The sequence below is a fragment of the Tachypleus tridentatus genome, chromosome 9 (assembly GCF_004210375.1).
Source record: "Tachypleus tridentatus isolate NWPU-2018 chromosome 9, ASM421037v1, whole genome shotgun sequence".
Classification (NCBI taxonomy): domain Eukaryota; kingdom Metazoa; phylum Arthropoda; class Merostomata; order Xiphosura; family Limulidae; genus Tachypleus; species Tachypleus tridentatus.
The window spans coordinates 109663584-109685672 of NC_134833.1; the positions used below are offsets into that span (position 1 = coordinate 109663584).

Below are 22089 nucleotides of genomic sequence, written 5' to 3' on the forward strand. Positions count from 1 at the left end.
AAATGTGTTTTATATAAAAGATTATTTTATGAGATACTGTTTAGCTGTTACTTCATGTGAGAAGTTAATATATAAAGATTATTATAAGGATTTATCTTGACTGGAAATTGTAATCAAGCATTTGAAATTTGCTGTTGTATATATGTATATGTATATATATGTTAATATGTGTATATGTGTGTGTGTGTGTGTATGTATAAGTTTTACATTTTATTTTATATAATTCTATGAACATTACTCTATCTGTAACTACATTTGTTTTTTGTTTTTTCACAGGTACTGTTGGGTTTTTTGCCTGTTTTTGGTTTGTGAGAAAAATCTATAGTGTGGTGAAAGTTGACTGAATGTTAATTATATTTAAGGAAATGAGTATGTTCAACATACCACAGAATGAAACAGTCACACTCTATTTACTGTTTGTACTGACTCTTTAGATAAAGCTAGTGAGATAAATGGAACCGTTGGACTGTTTAGTGTTGTTAGAAGCTGTGCTTGATTATTTTTTCACAATCCTAGATAATCTAATGCAGTGAAATGAAGTGGGTAATAATCATTTCATATACATATATATTCATCACTGAAGATCGTGGTCAGTGTTTAACGATTAATTGAAAAAGATATGAAGTATTATGCAATTTCAGCAAACATATTTTATCATAGTGTATTATGTATATATATATATATATTGGGTATTTTAGAAACTTAGTTTAAAGTACACTTTACATCTTAGTGAATTTAAACTGAAATTTTCTTTTGTCACCATGCAAAATTTTTCATATCAGAAAGATGAAAGATAAATTTAAAAAACAATCACTTTCAAGAAACTGAGAATGCTGAAGAGCTTATAGTTTAATAATAATATATTTCTTTTATTATTTAGCATTAAAAAAATTAAGATAAAAAAAAGTTGATTAATCATATCAAGAAAACTCACAGATGTACCTGTCAAAAGTGCTAGGATTTTGTTGTTTTTAAAATGGAAAGAATATGTAAAAAGTTTGGAGGCTGCAAATACTTTGCATTTATGCTTAATGAAATATTAGTGATACCCAAAAGTATATCTTCTGTTTATTTGAATTTTGATATTTTGCTTGAGGATTAAATATGTATGATTAAAAAGACATTAACATGTATGATATAGATGAGTTTTATTCATGATAACCCTAAGTATACTTTAACATTATATTCAGATGTGTAGAGAACCACATCATGCTAATGAAGTGATAGATAAAAAAAACAAATATTTGTAAGCGTAATCAGTGGAGTTGGAAGGAAATGGCAAAATGGGAAGATTTTGCAGTGACTGTTTGAAAGTATAAGGAACTGTTAAAAGCAACTTCCTTTGCTGGTAAAGGTATCTCGTTCTAGGGGGCTATGCTCCCCAGAAAACTAATATAATATAATATACAGTTGATATATAAGTCAAGTGTGTAAATGTGGGGCTGCATCACTCTCTGTTTTAGCATCTGTGAAAGTAATATTTATTGTAGAAACCACTACATGTTTCAGCAATATCTTGGTCTGTCTTCTTCAGGTATGACATATAATTAACCATATGGGGCTTACATATGAAAAAAAACAAACAGAATACAAGGTTTTCTGATCAAAGAAATGTTGTCACATGAGTATACTGAAGTTTTGTTAGTGATGTATATATCATAAAGAGATTGTTAGGGCTGATCAGTTATAAGGAATACTAAGAAAATAAAGGCAGCCAAAATTTGGTAAAGTTACCAGGACCATTTTCATGTTTTAAGGATAAACCATATTTCTGTTATAATTTCATTAATTCTTAAATAGTTACATTCTTTGTTATTTAATTGATGTGTGCTGTTTGCATTAGATTTTCCAAGAACAAGAAATTTGTCTAATATGCCTCTTACTGCATTCTCACAAGATTGTGTACACCTTGTTTCTGTTATACTCATTTCAAGTTGAGGGCAACATGTCTCAGTGTTTTGGATTTATTGTTGGATGGTTGCTGGTTTGAAGCTGGCCTATGTCATTCTGTTATGAGCAGTACTTTTGCCCACTTGTTTTAATCTACCCAACTCTATGATAAAAACTAGCTATTAGCTGAGGGTTCACGTGCAGTAGGCTGGCATCTTGTCCATTGGAAATATGTAACCATTCTCATCTGCTTATGCCACTTGAAACTGGAGTTTGAAAGACTCATTCCTGTGTGCTTTGTGAAGAAATGGCAAGGATTTACATTTTTATTTAAAGTTAGGTAATAAGATGCTCATCTTAGTTGAGCTTTATATATTTTTACAACAGTTTTTATAGTTAATCCAGACACAACAGAAATGGGCCAGGCATGGCCAGATGGTTAAGGCACTTGACTCTTAATCTGAGGGTTGCAGGATCAAATCCCTGTACCACCAAACATGCTTATCCTATCAGCTGTGGGGGCATTATAATGTGATGCTCAATTCCACTGCTCATCAGTAAAAGAGTAGCCCAATAGTTGGCAATGGGTAGTGATGACTAGCTGCCTTCCTTCCAGTCTTACATTGCTAAATTAGAGATGGCTAGCACTGATAGCCCTTCTCTAGCTTTGCACAAAATTCAAAAAACAAACAAACAAAAGAAATGAGTTGACTGTCATGTTTTTTGTTACTGATAAGAGAAAGATTAGAATTATTGTGTAAAGGTTTACAGTCATGTAGTTCAGATAGTGTTACATTATTTTTGATTAATGTTCTTTCCCTGTTATTATTTACGGAACCATCCAATGAGATGTGCCAACCAATGATGTTCTTTTGTTTAGTTCTGGAGAGATTTGTGCATATAATCCAAAATCAGTTGGTAAATGGAAAGAACCAAAAGGAAAGTTACAATATCAGTAAAGTTAGTGATGTTAAATATTGTAAAATACAATTAAATAAAAGTTATGGTTTAAACATAGAAAGTAGGTAAAGTATCAAAAATCAACTGACTTTAAACTTGATATAAAACAAGGTAAGTGTAGCTGTTTTTTTTACATTGTTCTTAGTTTCTCCATGGTGGAATTATTGTGTAAAGTTTTACAGTCATGTAGTTTTGATAGTGTTAATTAAAAATAATGTAATGTTCTTTATGGATCATTTTTTGAGTTCAGAAATGTTTCGCTTGATGCTAAAGTAAAGTGGTTTTAAATTAGATGGAAATGCATTGTGATGCGATGCTTTAACCTTGTTCGTCATACTCCTGTACCTGAGATACTGTCAAAACATGTAGTATGCTTTCTGCAATAAATTTTTAAGTGCTTTCAAATTGTTTGTTAACTGAACATCGTGTTTTGACGTTTTTTGTTTTTTTTATCAAGTTATCATTGTGCAAAATCTTCTTGTGTTTTCTTCATACAAGTTTTGTAATTATTTGTGGATAGAATTTTTCTATGCGTTTTGGTTTGCTTTTGTTATTTTCAGAAATATACTGTGATATATTCTTCTCAAGTTGTTTTAGAAGATAAAGTCGGCTAAAGTCGTCTTGTATTAAAATGATCACTTCAGATATCTTTAAGCGGTAATATTCAACAGTGTCAACTATCAAAATTAATTATTTCTTAACTTTGGTGCCATGTTAGCAGTCATCAAACTGTATGCTAGTCTTTCTAAACAAACCTTAATTTACAGTCATACCAACAAAGGATTAATGAGGGTTAGTTTTCATTTTTAGAGCATCTTTAATTAGGATTCTATATTGCTATGTTTTAATGACGTTATTATACGATCTTATAAATACTAATGTAAATTAAATTTCTTCCTGATACAAATATCGGTACAATTGTTAACCTTTTTAAAATTAATTACTTCAGTCATGGCGTCTATGGTAAAACGACGTTGGCATGCGAACATCGCTCTGCTTATGAATGTTTGAGCTAGTAAGTATAACATGCAACATTAAGAATCTCAAGAGTTCAGATATAGTTAATTGTTATCTATACTTTGATTAACAAATACCATAATTTATATTGGTAATTCACTCCTCCTCATATATTTCTGTTAAAAATGTGTAGTGATGAAGTATATTTGTGCAGTGTTATTCTGAAGTTCCTGTTATGTTTGTCATCTCTTCATTTGATGAAAAATTACTGCACCGTTAATTTACCAACAGTGTTTATGAGCATTAAACGTAATATCCAATGATTATTTAAAATTGCTTAAGTTTATAACCAGCTCTAATTAAGATTTGTTGTACGTATATATATATAAAAAAAAAGAGTATTTTGAACATTCAAAAATATTTCAGTAATAACTGTTTAAATTTTCTTTTATATTTCACATGAAAACATTTTATACTAAATACCGTATTGGTCCGATTATAGGGAGATATTGAATGTAAGAAGACGTCTGTTTTCAGAGTGTAGAAAATAAGAAAATAAAATTGTCATAATGTTCTTATTTTAGTTCCACAAAATCAGTACTGTAACTTAACAGAACAGCCTGCATGTGATTAGTTGCAAGAATTAACGATGGCCTTGAGCGAACATCTGACACACATGCGTAGGCGGATACTATTTGGACATCTAGGAATATGATAGGCAAGTAAATTGGGAAGGGGTTGTGATCGGCCGCAATTATAAAGCATCTTTGAATTTCACAGCCTAATTATTAATTTTAGAAATATATCGCCGCCTTATCGGGCCAGTACGGTAAGTATACGTGGATTTACATTTGGTGCACCTCAAGATTTTGATGTTTTTACTAATTACATTCAAATCTGTTTCCTCGAAATCAAAGACAGAAATGTAAGAATATATAGTTTAAAATAAAGATAATTGACGTTAATAATTTATCAACAAACTGATAGGAAACTCAACAAGCCAAATGTCAGAATATAGAGTATTATGGTTGTAAAAGTAATGTAAAACGTCTTTACTGTTGTATGTCAATTTTCGCATTGAAGTCTAAAGTATGAATGCTTTGTAATATGTAGATCTGTAATAAAACAATTTATGAAAAATATATTTCTTATAACTACTAAATAAAGTACAAATGTTAAGTATTTATGCGAAAATTACTTTGAATAAGCAAATCCAGTCACGTTGCAACCGCAGCCTATAAAGTTACAGTGGAGTGGACTGTGTCAGAACTGCATACTGGTATTAGCATTTCATAATGCAATGCTACCAGAAATTGACTTACTTTCTTCTGCAAAATATTCATAAACTTAGATCGTAAAAATATCTCCAAACTGGGTATTTAGAATTTTCTTGAGGGAGATAACCTTTGTATTTAATAACAATGGAAAAGGAACAAGGATTAACATTCATGGCGTTATAACTCATTTTAACTCACCATTTAGTTACTTTGGGTGTGCAAGTAATATTATGGAATTGTGCCAACTTTATAATTTCGATGTTATAATCAGATTTAATGAAGCCTAATATATTCCTTGATTCGCCGAATCTTCTGCTGTGGGCTGTACTTTCGTCTGTTCATGACTTATCAACATGGTGTGGATCAGTAAACCAAGAAAAAAAATCAAAACAGCAGCAAATAAACCAGTAAGGTCTGTTATGATGTGTGTATATAATATTTATGGTGTGTTACGTACTTCTAACTAATGTAAGCTATGTAAATAATATTGTGGTATTGCACCGAATTGAAATACAGTATTATTTTGCAATGGCCCATATTATCCTTGAACGGTAGTTTTATATCGATCCCTTGATATGTGTATATGCCTAGTTTAAGGTCTAAACTATTTTTTGAAACACATTATTTTCTTACACTTTCATTTGTTAAATCCATTGTATTTAAGGGTTGTAACATCTTATCAGAATAAACAATTTTACACGTAAACGCTACTGTGCGTATAAGAAAAAAAAAAGTCGATAGAAGGCGTGACAACAAACTGAACATTACATTGCTTAACAAAGGGCCCGGCATGGCCAGGTGGTTAAAGCACTCGATTCATAATCCGAGGAATGCGGGTTCGAATCCCCGTCACACCAAACATGCTCGCCCTTTCAGCTGTGGGGGCGTTATAAAGTGACAGTCAATCCCACTATTCGTTGGTAAGAGTTGGCGGTGGGTGATGATGATTAGCTGTCTTCTGTCTAGTCTTACACTGCTAAGTTAGGGATGGCTAGTTCAGATAGCCCTTGTGTAGGATTACGCGAAATTCAAAAAAACCATAACTAATATCATTTTCCATTGTGGTACAATGGTGACGATTGGTGCTGATTATCAGATTCATTTTCATTGGTCCATCGCTTCAAAATTAAGGCCTGAATTGTGCAGCACGGATATCTGAAAAACAACAATCTCGAATATTTCTGCAAAATCAAATTAAAGCTATTTATTTTATTAGTAATGAGTTTTTAACGAACCATTCTGCACTTAGATATTTCAATTCTTGTATAATATTGTTATACTTTCAACATAAGAAAATCTTGTGTTCGGTTATTATGCAGCTTGAAACATTTTAAACTTTATGCTAGTTGTTTCAGTAGAATCTAATATCACTCTCTAGAATAAAACAAAATCATGTTTGTGTTGTTGTTTTTTTTTAAACCGTAGAAGCTTTTCCTTGTGAAATGTAACTGTACTCAAAATATGCATTTTTAAAGTCATTCATAGTTTTAGGTACGTTCTTTATCATTTGAATAACTCTAGTTAAACAGAGCTTTTGAAAATTATTTGAAAATATACGAGTTACTTGTGCTGTAAGAAATATTTACATCAAATAAATTTGCATCGTTTGTTAAACTTATTTTCAACAATTAGTTTTTATTTGCACCATTGATGTATGTTACGCACGTCCTAAATCTCTGCCGAAAAATGGAAGTCGGCCATTTTGGAGGCTTTTGAAAATTAGAAAACAAGTGATTTGTTGGTGTGATAATGTTTTCCTGTTATTACGATAGACATTACTAGCAGTTGAATGCATACAATGGCCTGGGTATGAGGTATGAAAAACTCGAATATATGATAATAAGCTTACCGATTCTGAGCAAGTTCGTTATGGTGAATAATTGAAGCTGTTTGGATTTCGTTTTCTCGGGATAAAGTGGACAGAAAATGTGGCTTTATTAGTACCGATTACATATAAAATACTCGTTATGCCACCAGATATATATATACCAAAGAAGTGTTAAAAGCTACAAAGATTGAATCAGGGAATGATCATCAATTGTACGGAACGATCGTGCTGTTATTACATCTAATATGAGATGTTAATAAAATAAATACCAAAACTTTTAATAAACTTGCTACAAATATGGTAAGTGCATAAGCTCAGAAATCTTATTCAATATGTTATGCATAAACACCTGTAGACATGCCGGGGAGGTTAACTATACCTAAAATTTATACTCTACTTCACAAGGACCGAAATGGGTTGTCTTGAGAAAGCTAAAAAAAGAGGGTCTAAAGAATATAACCCAGTAGAAGTCTGTGAAAATTGTGATCGTTTATTAACATAATGGAAGGATATATTTTACCTTTTGTGTTATTTCTTTTATTTTAACAACTAAATTAAATGGTTTTTAACACGACTCCTTGCCGAAAAAGGTTTGTCCGCGTTTAAATTAAGGTCTTAAAATTTGAGGTATTGAATATCCGAATCTATGTTAAGGGTTTTGGTTTGGTTTGTTTCGAATTTCGCGTAAAGCTACACAAGGGCTATCTACGCTAGCCGTCCCTAATTTAGTAGCGTGGGAGTAGAGGGAAGGCAGCTAGTCATCACTACCCACTGCCAACTCTTGGGCTACTCTTTTACCAACGAATAGTGGGATTGACCATGACATTATAAACCCCCACGTGTGAAAGACCGATCATGTTTGGTGCGACGGGTATTCGAACCCGTGACTCTTAGATTACGAGTCGAACGCCTTAATTCACCTGGCCTTGCTGGGCCCTTTGTTATGAGAATTTAATTATTTGATTCCGTAAAAAATGCTAGTGGACAAGCGCACACACACATACGCTTTTTAATCCTACTCTTGTTCTTTTTATCTTCTGAAATTTGGTTATTTTATAACCTTAAAATGGACATCAACTTTTGCCAGACATTTTTATGTATTGTCTTGTTTTCATAGTTTAAATCAATAATAGTCTCCTGAAATATGGTTTAGGAAGTTATAATCTGGTACATTTTTACCACCATTATGGTCTTAAAAATAGCTTAAATAGTCACTAAATAGCTGAAGTGCATTTCTCTTGATTATGAAAAGGCCTCCAAAATGGCGGCACATCAGTTTGTGATGTCAAGTGAATGACCAAAGTGACTGAAATCATATCTATAACAACATGGGCGCCGGAAGTAAATATATATTGGTCGAGCAATGAACTGTTACTTCTACGTATACGCATTGAAGTGTAAATATTACGATGATTCAATTTTACTGTCAATCAATTTTGGTTATATAATGCAAAACAAAATTAATTTTATTATTTTTAAAGTCGAATACAATTACTTGTTATTATTGATGGTAACGAAAAGTTAATTAACTTATACAAGTGTTACATTTCTAACATGAATGTTTCACTGTTTATGTTTGCGATACAAAAAGTAACAGATGTCCCAAAAAATGAAAACCTTTAGTATGATTGATAGAGAATTACGAGATTCTAGAAGCCAGTCGAAACTGAATTATGAACCTGCATAAAGGAAAATGAAATAATTTTCATTTTATATTTACATAAAAGTATTATACATATGTCTTAGTTTATAGAGTTTTTATTCCATATCCGTATGTGTTATAGTTGGCTTTCAATGAGCGTACACGAAACAGATTAGCAGGATCAAACGTAGCACTGTCGTTTGGCTTGAAATTAAATTACAGTGGTAGTATTTGACCTTGAGATAATACTGAAAAAGCATGTCATCATTCAGTAACAAAATTGTAAAAATCGAGCTTCAAAATATTTTACCAGTATATATACTAGTGGAGAAAAATATCTCATTGATTCAGGCGTTTTAGAATATATGTATATATAGAGAGAAATGGAAGAAACAGCTTTGGTTGCAATAAATATTTACTACATTGAGCTTATGTTTTATTCGTTCTGATCTACATACTGTATAGTTGTTTTGATAACCTGTTTCATTAACTGAAAAGTAGTAGTTTGTTTTAGACTACTTATGGACTCATTAAATAGAACTTTTCTGTATTTGATTTAGCACTTGGTGTATTTTTGTTCGTTTTTTTGTGTTTCAAATTTTCATTTTTGTAGAAAGATGTACTTTGAAGTAAGTCGGGAGCAGAATTGTGAAAATGGTGATTGTTTCTTCCAACTTTCAGAATATCGACGCACGTTTTATCAGAAAGACATCCATAACGATCAGTTAGTTTGATTATTTCATTAAAGTTCCCTAAAGTGCTAGGAGTTGTAAAATATCCGATAAATTTGTTGTTCATTTCTTCATTATGCACAGACACCTTCATATTAGATTTTTTTCTGCTCCTAATTGATTCATTGAGATATTTTCCAAAACTGAGCTTAGAATTAGGTACTCTTTCAAATCTAATCGTGGAACATGGGGCTCTACCAAGTCCACCATTTCCAGTAGAAGAATCACTTGCTTTTTGAAGTCCTTTCACAAAACTTTGTGTTCTACCAAATCTGATCATGGAATTTGGTCTTCTTCGGAATCTGATCATGGATCTTGGTCTTCTTCCGAATCTGATCATGGAACTCGGTGCCCTTCCGAATCTGATCATGGAACTCGGTGCCCTTCCATATCTGATCATGGAACTCGGTGCCCTACCATATCTGATCATGGAACTCGGTGCCCTACCATATCTGATCATGGAACTCGGTGCCCTACCATATCTGATCATGGAACTCGGTGCCCTACCATATCTGATCATGGAACTCGGTGCCCTACCATATCTGATCATGGAACTCGGTGCCCTACCATATCTTATCATGGAACTCGGTGCCCTACCATATCTTATCATGGAACTCGGTGCCCTACTATATCTTATCATGGAACTCGGTGCCCTACCATATCTTATCATGAAGTTTGGTGCCCTACCAAATCTGATCATGGAAGTGGGGGCTCTTCCAAATCTTACCATGGAGTGTGATGACCTTCCAGATCTGACTATAGAACTTGGTGATCGACCAAATCTAAGTGTAGAATTATCTGCTCTCCCAAATTTAGTCAAAGAACTGTCAGTTTTATCAAATCTTGCTGCAGGATTAACTAACTTATTAAATTTAAATAAAGGTGTGACATTTTTACGAAACATAACAGAATTAGGTTCTCTTCCAAATCTTACCATGGACTTTGTTGGTCTTCTAGATATCGGCACAGCATTTGGTGACTTTCTAAGTGGGGTCATTAAAATTGAATTTATGTCAAAAGCGATATCACTGTTTGTGTTTCTTTTATGAAATCGTTTTTCTGCAAATGGTCCCAGTTTCTCATGGTTTGAATCAGAAAATAAACCACGTTTTTCTGTTGATTTTTGGCAAATTACTTTTCTGGTATCTCTTGAGATGTCCTTATGACCTCCAATATTAGCTAGCTTTTCTAAACCTTTTATGCAACTAAGAAAGATAAATGGTAATGTATTATAATTTTTCTGTAATTTATTTGAAACATAGTTCTTAGAAAGAAATTCGTAATCAGGTTGCACTGATGGAAAAGTTTTAAAACTTAGATCATCTATTTCATCGCAATTAAACTTATTTAGCATCTTAGACGAAAGACCATGTTCGGAATTAAATCCTTTATCAGAATATTCTTTCACAGACCTTCCAAACCTAACAAGTGCATTTCCGTTACGAGTTTGCAACGCACGTAGTTTGGTCTTCCCACTTTTTTGTTTGTTTTCTCTAAAACTGTTCAGAACTTTTACTTTTAGGGGATTTGAAAAGTAATACTTTTTTTGATTAGACTTACCAAATAACTCGGAGGTTCTAAATTTCTCCATACTTTGTAGGTTGAAAGGAAAATAAATATCTAAGAGAGTAAATAACAAGTCAGACGTGACACCGGAGGAGTACTTGGATATAGATTCGGTGTTTCGTCCAAACCGTATGAAAACATTGTCCGGACTTTGTCGTTTAACCTTTTTTGCTGCTTCATAATGGACGTTAACCCTGTTTTCTTTCAATGGAATTCGGTAAAATCTTTGGGGTGAAAAATACTTTGTCAAACTTTGACGTTTTGGATATTTAAATATATTAGAGAGAATATTACTGTCAGGGCGGTCATTCGGAAACTGGTGTTGATTGCCCAGAATTTCATCTTTAAACGAACTCCAGAGAATTCTTCTCCGTACGTCATTTTCTTCATCTAAAGTATAAAATAAATAAGTTGTAAGATAATTTCTTGGAAAAAAAACCCTTCCCGTATGAGTTCAAACATTCTGAATGTCACATTAACGTTATTTTTATTCGTGTGTGTTCCTCTATCAAGTTGACTGAAACAGCCCACGTTTTCTAGAGTAAAAACATATTTTTTAAATATTTTGATATTAAGACTTCTTCATTAATATGTAATTTACACACTTCCATAACATACATAAATACACGACACTATGTTATGAAGTGAGAAAACCCTGTAACTTACAAGACGTGGTGAAACCTCGCGGTACGCGTTTGATAGTACCCCCGCTGATACAGCTGTAAGTCTAGGGACTTACAACGCTAAAATCAGATGTTCGGTTCCACTCAGTGGACTAAGCAGACAGCCCGATGTGGCTTTACTATAAGAAAACACATGCGCACGCGCTCGATAAATTTGAAGCACTATATCATGATACCATAACATGTCTATTGTCCAAACTACACGATCAATCAACAGCATATTCAATATGCACTTGAAGAACACCTAAACATATTTAACAACAGGAATGTCACAATAAAATTCCTCTGTGATGAGTTGCAAATACATTCATGTGATTTTCAAGAGCAGCTGTCCAAATAATAAAGCACGTAAGATTTTATTATTAAGAAAAAAGGAATGAATGAGGTAGAGACAATTACTGTTGTGATAAAAAAAAAAAACATATGTAAGAGTTACGATTTAAACGCCTGAAGTCGACGAAATATTGGAATAGCAACAGGCTTAAGAACGGTTGTAATCTTAAGTTAATTTGTTTTTACGACTATAGATAATATTGTATTTATATGTATATATAGGCTTACTAAAATGACGATAGTCTACGATAAGCTGGATGAAAGATTATGGTATTCATAATGACAGTGTTAAAGATCAGTTGACCACGTGGTTAAGCCACTAGACTGGTAATCTCAGGATAGCGGGTTAGAATCCCCGTCACACCAAAAAAAATCGCCCTTTTAGCCGTGGGGGCATTATAACGTTACGGTCAATCCCACTATTCGGTGGCAAAAGAGTTGGCAGTGGGGGATGATAACTAACTGTCTTCGTTTCAATATTACATTGTTAAATTAGGGACGGCTAGTGCAGAAATCCTTGTGTGCGAAATTAAAAAACAAACAAAAATCACTTGTACGAATGATTTTTTTGTTTTATATGTTTTACATTCAGAGGCTTTCATGTTTTCCAAGTAAGCTATGTTCAGATTTATATAAGGCCAGTACTTTTTTTTTTCAGAAATTCAATGTACCTTTTTAGTCTTATGTGTAAACCGTCTTAAGGATTAACATTACTGACAATTTCCAATTTCTCATTTACGGTGAATGGTGTCGTTGAAATTTATCACTGGAAAAGTTACAAAGTTGAAATATTTTTTTGGCGTAGTATATCACTGTCTTTTTTTATAAATCGTTCCTTATAGCAGGATTAATTGGATATTTTGTTATTAACATATTTGTTTATTAAAATATATTTAATTACAAACTATAAGTGCAAAACATGGGTTTCTTTGTGCATGTAATGTTTTGTTTAAGGTTATAAAATTTCCTTATAATTTAGTGTACCAGAAGAAAGCAGATAAACCATAATTTAAGATAAAATCAACCATTTATAATATGTAGATACTGTGTACTATGTGATTAAATCAATAAATATAACCTTAACAGATTATGCTAACTGCCCCTATAGAAACTTTAAGTTAAAAGTAAAATAGTTGAAAATAAAAATTGCTTTTAAAACCATACATTTCTTTTGTAAAAAAATACGACCAATCATGTTAGAAGCGAGCTATTATAAACTGGAGTTATTATTTGTCAGCACTTCTTGAGACACCTTTAAATTTGAAAACAACTCATTTGAAAAATCAGTAAGTAACACTTTGGTGTCAGAAGAGGGTTTGACATTCAAAAATGGCTAAAGGTCTAAGAGGTTGTATGGAAACACTTCGTGTATCCTTGATATCTTTCAATATAAGGAGTATATTTGTGAATAAGTACAGAACAATGTAATCAGATATTTAAATAGCTTTCAAATAAGTGACAAAATAATGGGAAAGCAAAACCAAACTTTAATGAATTTTGGAAGAACAAAATTAAGGATTTGGCCAAAAGTGTAGAAATATCAAAAGGGCAGGGCACACAAAAAGACATCCTCCGCTGGCACAGCAGTAACTCTACAGATTTACAACGCTGAACTCGGCAGATAACCCAATGTGGTTTTGTTGTAAGAAAACACACAAAGGCGACCAAAAAGCATAATAAAAATATTCAACGACAATGGGTAGAAATTCTAATTGGCAGTGAAATTAAAATGGTGTTATACAAAACCATAAATAAGATGTTGCATATGTATCATAATATGTAGAATGCTGTAGGAGCTAATGCCATAAGCTTTTCAACTAGATAAGAAAACTACACATTCTAGAACTAACAGTGCAAGAACTGTTTCTAACATAGGATAATATGTAAATAAACCTTTTTACTAGAATATAATAGGACATTGAAAGTAAGCCAAAGATCATTAGAAAACGATTAGGCTAGTTACAACACCAGCTAGCTAATACGACAATCGGATCACCATCAATCAAAGATCATGAATTCCATGAAATGTTTATTTCATTTACCCAAACCATGACTGCTGGCGTATTAACATTTACACGAAATAGAATTGCCTCTCCGATTTTCCGCAACTGCGTCCACTTCTGCAGTCATAGGATTTATTATAATTCTTCCTTCTTTCAAACTCTCAAACCAGCAAATTACGATAGCATAGTACAAGGGAAAAACAGGCCAGTTTTTTTAATTTTTAAAGTAAATGGAATGACAGTTAAACCTTTTTTCATTATGCTTTTCGTTTTAAGGATTTCGCATTTTCAACCTCAATGCCATTATGCTACCCAATGAGTCATTGGTTAAATAAGCAATTCAAAAACCTTAATGTTTTGTGGCATAAGTAGGTCTCAAAATGCTCTCCCCCTCAACATGTAAACTCTTCTCATTTTGTGTTTCAGGATACTTTCCTTCAATTTAAACATTTCAAATAAAAAAAAAATAATGATCTCTGGGACAACTGCTTCAACTATTACCATGTCTCTGTGTATAGTTTAGATATAACCAGATATTTCATTACGAAAATATGATGTTTATTATGTTTTAAAAAAAGGATCCAAAACGCTTCTTAAAATTTTATCAAAGATAGAAAAACGTTTGGATGAAACTCATTATGTTTCACTGATAAATCTTGTTCGTAAATATTCATTAATACAGTTATGATAGACTTTTTCCTTTTATTCTGGAGGCGAAAAAACTGAACCGTCACTTCAGTTTTACCTAAATTGTGTTTATGAAGAGATACCCCAGAAACACAGGATTATTGAATATGATTTGGGTCTCGTTGCCTCAGCAATTATGGGTCTATAGAGCAAAAATAATGTAAAAATAGGTCCCCATGTCAACAAGGTGGTTGGGTAAGATACTTGCGAATGGCATTACCACATACCCTATAATTTAGCTATGTGCTTAATAAAAAAACGAAACAATAACACTTATTTTAATTTGTTGTCCTTCTCTTAGTTTATTTTCAGCTGAACAATGGACAACGCTATTTTCATCCCTCACTTTTCCTTTTAATGTTATGATTGGTTAGAACTTTGATATTGATTCGTATAAAGTACATTTTACAAAGTATATTCACCTTCCCTAGTCTACGGACTTACTATGCTAAAATTTCAATATTCGTGGTGTGCAGAGCACAGACAACAAATTGTATAGCTTTGTGTTTAGTTACAAAAAACAACATAGTATGTTGGAAAATATCTAGAATACAATAAATAGTTACTTTTAACAGTAACTACGTTTAATACTTGCTAAAACTGAACTACTAAAACTCAATAAATGATGCCAAGCGCGTAAGGCGTGCGATTCGTAATCCAAGGGTCGCGGGTTCGCGCCCGCGTCGCGCTAAACATGCTCGCCCTCCCAGCCGTGGGGGGTGTATAATGTGACGGTCAATCCCACTATTCGTTGGTAAAAGAGTAGCCCAAGAGTTGGCGGTGGGTGGTGATGACTAGCTGCCTTCCCTCTAGTCTTACACTGCTAAATTAGGGACGGCTAGCACAGATCGCCCTCGAGTAGCTTTGTGCGAAATTCCAAAAAATAAATAAATAAAATAAATGACAACGTAAAAAAATTCACACTTTTATTCTTACAATGCATAATTAATGTCAACTCTTACAAGCAACAGGGCGAAATAGTCAAGCATAATGTTAAAAGAGATGATAGATTTGGGACCTTTCATTCTCTTTATAAGTCTCTATTGATATATTAAGGTTAAAACAGGTTCGTTCTCTCTCGCCAATCACTTCCCTCCTATTTATTACAAATACTTTCAAAATATTTAAAGAAAAACTATGAAGGATTTGAAACTTTTCATTTTTCTTCTTAATGAAACTCCTGTGTAATCTAACAAAAATTAGAATAGAATGAGAAACAATCAGCTAGCAGAATTTACAGCCTACGCGACTATTTTTAATCGACAGCGGCACTGACGGATAACTAATTTTTGATTAACGAGACTTTTACCTAGAAAATTACAAAATTAAGGGTTGAACAATATGAAAGAATGAGCTTTATTTACGATTTTAAAATGGTGGACATACTTCTAGAGATATAAACAGCATGTAAACAACGTTTGATATGTGAAAAATGGGACTAATGATTGTCCTACCATGAGCAGTGTTGTCCAGAACATGTTGAATTTTCGTCTCTTGAATATGATTCATCTCAGAATCCAAAGGTTGAAAACGATGATTGAAACAAAACACCATCTGGTGGCATAAAATAAGAACTAACAGCTTGGTGGGCGACGTACGGACAGGAGGTAGCAGCATAACTATTAAAAAAAAAAGAACAATGACAGTTAAAAGTGCTTTTAGAGAGAAAAAGTGTAAACTAACGGAATTAAAAATTTATAAGTAATTTGAGTTTAATGTAACATACACACTTATTGTTTCAGGTAAAGATTCCATTTGTTTCAAGTGAGTCTGAAAAACAGGTGAATGAGTAAATTTGTAGTTTAAGTAATAATACACTGAGTACTATTGAAATGTTACTAGTCTTAAGAATTAACCAATAGTACTGCAGCTATCGCAGATGCGTTTAGCGCTACAGTAGGTTTAATATTAATGAAAGATTTCTGCAAAATTATTAAAAAACTTGCCATGTTTATATTCTTCGGTATTATTTCTTTACTTTGTCTTCTTGAATATAACACAAGAAAAGAGACAGGATTAAAAAAAAAAGGTAAATGCCACTGCCAAAAGAAATATAAAAGCTGAAAAGCTGATATCAAAAAGAGGCTGGATTACCACCAGCAAAACAAAACATGATATTTTCCATAATGTCACCGTCAATTATTTTAATGTGAACAGTAAATGACAGAGTGAAAAAATCTGGTGAATAATTTATATTTTATTATTGAAAAGGAAAATAACAAAAAAAAAAACCAGAATAAAGTTATAAGCATTGTGAAAAACAGCATGGTGAAAAAGATACTTTCTTCCTCCGACAATTTTTGGCCTGGCATGGCCGAGCGCGTAAGGCATGCGACTCGCAATCCGAGGGTCGCGGGTTCGCGCCCGCGCCGCGCTAAACATGCTCGCCCTCCCAGCCGTGGGGGTGTATAATGTGACGGTCAATCCCACTATTCGTTGGTAAAAGAGTAGCCCAAGAGTTGGCGGTGGGTGGTGATGACTAGCTGCCTTCCCTCTAGTCTTACACTGCTAAATTAGGGACGGCTAGCACAGATAGCCCTCGAGTAGCTTTGTGCGAAGTTCCAAAACAAACAAACAAACCGACAATTTTTAATTTTTATATAAACACTGTTAAAAACTAGAGTATACTCATTAGAGCCATACCTCAACAATGCAGCGTTGATGATATTCGGCTCTCAAAAAAATACGAAAATTTATCCATATGCTCGTCGGTATGAATGGATAGGATCATTTTTGTCAGGACAACGAGGAATAAAATTCTACATATGTCTACAAAGTTTTATCAAAATTCAATCATTTTTAAATGATTTATAGAGCAAAAATAATGTAAAAATAGGTCCTCGTGTCAACAGACAGGGAGTTTTGAATTTTAGTGGCCTTTAAATGTGACCTTGATCCTTAAAAAAGCGAATAGTTTCTAATGTGGGTCATATTCCAAATGTATGCCAACTTTCGTCCGAATCCTTACAACCATTTTCGAGAAACTTTGCCGACAAACATAGAAATACATATGCACACACAGGGTTGAAGCTAATAAATACCAGAAAAGTAACTAAAGTAGTATTATGGTATACAACTAACCAAGTTAGAAAAGAAGGGTCGGCAAAATACGGATGATACAAAAAATAAAAATAAAAAGAGTAATGTTATATATAAAAGGTCGAACTATGCAAATATTCAATGTAAAAGTTAGTTAAATACAAAAATCACGAAAATTTAACATCCTTTCGTATTTCCGTTGTTGCTTAGTTTGTTACTTAGTTTTTGAATTTCATGCAAATCTTCACGAGGACTATCTGCGCTAGCCGTCCCTAAGTTAGCAGTGTAAGACTACAGGGAAGGCAGCTAATCTTCACTATCCACTTCCAACTCTTCAGCTACTCTTTTAACAATGAATAGTGGGATTGACAAGGACTTTGTAACGCCTCTACGGCTGAAAGGGAGATCCTTAGGTTATGAGTCAAGTGCCCTAACCACCTGGCCATGACGGGCCTCATTACTGCCTGTTCTAGTTGTAATGAAAAACGAGAAACCAATTATTTTTGGATATATTTATTGTTTATTCAGTTTTACAAATTCATTTTATAGGAAACTATTACATAATAAGCACACAATTAATGTGTTTAAACTTATTTACTGCTGATATTTAATGTGATCATTTTTGGCATAAATAACAACTTGGCATCTTTGTGGCAATGTGTCTAGATACTTTCTCGAAGGTCCTTGTGCAAATTGATTCCGTTTTACTTTCTGGGGTTGTATCCAGAGGTTTTATTTATTATATTTGGTGTTTTGTCAATCATAAAATCCAGAATATCCCAGATTTATTCCAAGAGGTTAAGATCTGAAATTCAATGCAGTCTTCACATTCACTTAAGATCAGAACTTTCTTTTTCACTACATAAATTTACCACTTATTAGAAGTTTGTATATGTTTTTGAAATATAAAATTATCTCCAAACATCGTCTTTCCATAGGATGCAGCTTAATGAACCAATATATACTGTTACTCTTTATGTTGATCCATGACTACAACAATTTTGTGACAATGTCAAACATGATTCACAGATATTATACTTCAAACCAATACAGATCTTCCTACATGTTTCAATGCAGACACAAGGATCTCCTTTTGAAACCTCTATTGTCTCTTCAACAAACATATATACGTAAGCCTGAATCATACAGCTGAAATTTAGTCACTTCTGTGTAAAACATCTTGTGGCATTGTTTCAACTTCCAGCTTATATGATGTTTTGCAAAAGCTGATGTTATTATTATATTCTATTTCCACATTAAGAGCTTTTTTAACGCTGCTCTTCCTCTAAGGCCACGTATTTGTCATTAGCAATGCTTTTTTTAGCTTTCTTTCAGTTTTTCGGCCCGGCATGACCAGGTGGTTAAGGCACTCGACTCGTAATCTGAGGATCGCGGGTTCGAATCTTCGTCACACTAAACATGCTCGCCCTTTCAGGCGTGGAAGCGTTGTGATGTTACAGTTAATCCAACTATTCGTTGGTGAAAGATAGCCCAAGAGTTGGCGGAGGGTGGTGATGACTAGCTGCCTTCCCTCTAGTCTTACACTGATAAATTAGGGACGGCTAGCGCAGATAGCCCTCGTGTAACTTTGCGCGAAATTAAAAACAAACAAACTTTCAGTTTCTCAAGTACCTGATTTTTAGATATCTAGCACCTCCTTCTGTGAACGTTTTCTTTCCCTCTCTTGTCTGACTTCCCTTGTATCTATCCTTATATTTGTTCACAATGCTTAGCAAAAAGCGAGGTCTTTTGTATTTTTCTTGAATTCCAACCAGCATTGTATAAAATGTGAGTCTGACTCCTTGAAAGGTGTTAATTTGTACTCTTTAGGCATCTCAGCAGTAATATCTCATTATATTACCTGTACTGGCAAATTTTTATGAAAACAAAAATAATCATCTCTTATTATACCCACGAGTAACCTGCGTGAGAAACTCAGAATATGAAAATCAGAGTTTTGTTTTAGTGATGATTGATACAGGCACGAACGATACTTATGTGTGTGACAATGTTACATCGTATTGTATTCAGATTAAGAACCTTACACAACGTTGAAAAACTATCTCAGTTAATAAGTTGTGGCTGCGTACTGCTTTTCATTTAATTTTAAATTAATTAAATGTAAAGCATAGTTAAGTTATGGAAGAAGATAGAATATTTATGCATATTGTGATGTACAGTCCAACATTCATTTCAAACAAAGGAGGATAAGACAAAATTATTCTAAACTTATAGTCATGAAAATAATATTTTTGAAAAGAAGGTCGAAGCAAAAAGAAGTTCTTCAGAAGTGATGATAAGTAACTCAGGACATGCGTGTTGCAAGGTAAACTGTAATCCAGCAGAGAACTTGTCAATGATCTTGTAGTATAGATGTAAAATAATCATTACCACAAACTTGCCTCAACTGAGTAGCTGTTCAAAAATAACTGTTAGGATTGTTAACCAAACAAAGGTGCTAAAATGTACATCAGACTTTAGACAATGGGATAAGCAAAACTGAAGGATGATGTTCTTTAAAGATGAATTCAAGCTCACATTGTTTAAAAACAAAGATATTTTTCAATGTTGTGCGATCAACACGAAGCATCTATATTTAAACACGCTAATGGATCAAATGATGGTACCCTGACTGCTAACAGACACAAAAGATTATTATCTACTAGGCCATTCCTTCAGGAATAAGACTTGTTGCACAAGTATTCAGCTTCTGAAGCATAAGAAAATGTTGTGAAATGATACCTAGAAAGAACTTTGCTGAATTGAGGTGAATAAAACAGAACATTTAGAATAATATTTGATAGTCATATATTGGTAAACTTATGGTAGCGTTAAATAGGGTCTGTTTAAAGCAACTACAGAATAATAGAGCACTGAACGTATTTGTTTTTATTTTACATTTTTTGTTATAATGTATTATTAACAATCATATAAACAAAATACAAACAGTATGTTTATAGCAGCTATCGCGTGGTCCTTTGTAAAAGAAAAAAGTTTTCAAAGCTGTTTTAGTAATATCTTATTAAGAGCAATTTCATTATGATATTTCCGAGCTACAACTGCCCACTACTGTAAGTACAACATAAATAAAGTACATTTACCGTATGTAATAAACGTATGTTTATGGGAATAAAAAATATACTTATATATAAATTTTAACAAGTAAATAGCAACTGAACTTTTAATTTTCTTCAGTAGTACTTTAATAATTTATAAAAATAAAGTACACATTTCTAAAATTGTCATAATGTTATTTTAAAAGAACTAGTAAAACTCTATGGGCCGTACGATTGCTCTAATTAACAACATTATTGTAATCTTGATAAAAATTATCGAGTCTTGGTTAAGATTACCTAATCTTGGTAAGATCATTATACCAAAACGTTGGTATCTTAATCAAACTGCAAACAAATACCACTTTAAAAAAACAAACTTACCGGCTGTAAGAGGCAGCAAAGATGAGAGACCACAGTGTGAGGTTTCGATTCTGATCAGAGTGTTCTAGATAAAATTATAATACATTATAAGATCGTGATGATAACATATATGATTTTATATACTCCAGAGAAAAAATAAAGAATTTAATACTTCAATCGCAGCCAATAGCGTTGATCGTGGGTGATTTCTCCTCCCTATTTTTGAAGTTGAGTCTTTACTTTCGTCAAAAGGCGACGCCATTTTGGACAAGTAAAAATAGATCGTTTGTTTGTAATATAGATTATGAGGTAGATAACTCTTGGGACATAAATTAGTTATCAATGAAAGTCTTAGGCTGTCAGCGAAATAAAAACAATAAAGCGTCAGAAGAGCGTGTGCACTTTCATCCAATCACTAGCCCCCTAACACCCGAGAGGCTTAACCTGTTCACAGGCTCTCTCTCCTTCTCCTCTTTGCTCGCTAGGGAAATTTCCTTAAGTCGTTCATCATTTACTATAAACATACTTGAATGAAAGTTATGTTGGAGTTTCGATGAATAATTGAAGTGGTGTCAAACTTTGTTTTGTTAGCTGTGGCGCTGTTTTCCAGCCTCTCACCCAACCTTTTGTACGAATATTACAAATTTTTAATGAGCATTCAAGCACAGTTATCGCTGCTGAGATGACGCACTAAGAAATTTCAACTATAGTCAATACTTTTTTTAACAAATGTTTTTTATTTGAAAGAAAAAGTTTGTAAACGAAACAAGATTTTCACATTTTAGAAAGGTGTGCATGTTTTACATATTACATTATAAAATGGTCAATTCCTTAGTGTTTATACAACCTTCTTCGAAGAGTAGAGTTTAATAATCTTGTTTCTTAAGCAGTGGTATACCGTTTATTTAATTTTTTACCTATAACAAAAGATATCACGTAAAACATCTAAGCTTTACTAATTATGTTTCTTCATCTTCCTCATCAAACGTGGATGCAAAATTACCAATAATTATCTATTTACTATTTCATATGCTATAAAATTAAATTTTGCTCATTGTTAGGTATATAGCCCGTTGC

At 33.0% G+C, this 22089-nt stretch overlaps 2 protein-coding genes across 6 annotated transcripts in view; one reads left to right on the top strand and one right to left on the bottom strand.

Moving 5' to 3' along the window:
* LOC143226027 (transmembrane 9 superfamily member 2-like) overlaps positions 1 to 4947 on the top strand; it is a 57952-nt gene extending 53005 nt beyond the window's left edge. For all 5 annotated transcript variants that reach the window (XM_076456420.1, XM_076456419.1, XM_076456422.1 and 2 more), the window contains one exon: positions 277 to 4947. In XM_076456420.1, the coding sequence (XP_076312535.1) occupies positions 277 to 344 (68 nt within the window). In that variant the 3' untranslated portion in view covers positions 345 to 4947. The remainder of the gene's footprint in view (positions 1 to 276) is intronic.
* A 4004-nt stretch (positions 4948 to 8951) lies between these two features.
* Positions 8952 to 21108, bottom strand: FMRFa (FMRFamide related propeptide). Its single transcript, XM_076456424.1, has 3 exons — positions 21034 to 21108; positions 16012 to 16176; positions 8952 to 11241 (listed from the first exon to the last, which is right to left on the bottom strand). The coding sequence occupies exons 2-3, from the start codon at positions 16172 to 16174 to the stop codon at positions 9074 to 9076; spliced, it is 2331 nt and encodes a 776-aa protein (XP_076312539.1). The 5' UTR covers positions 16175 to 16176; positions 21034 to 21108; the 3' UTR covers positions 8952 to 9073.
* Between the last annotated feature and the right edge of the window lie 981 nt (positions 21109 to 22089).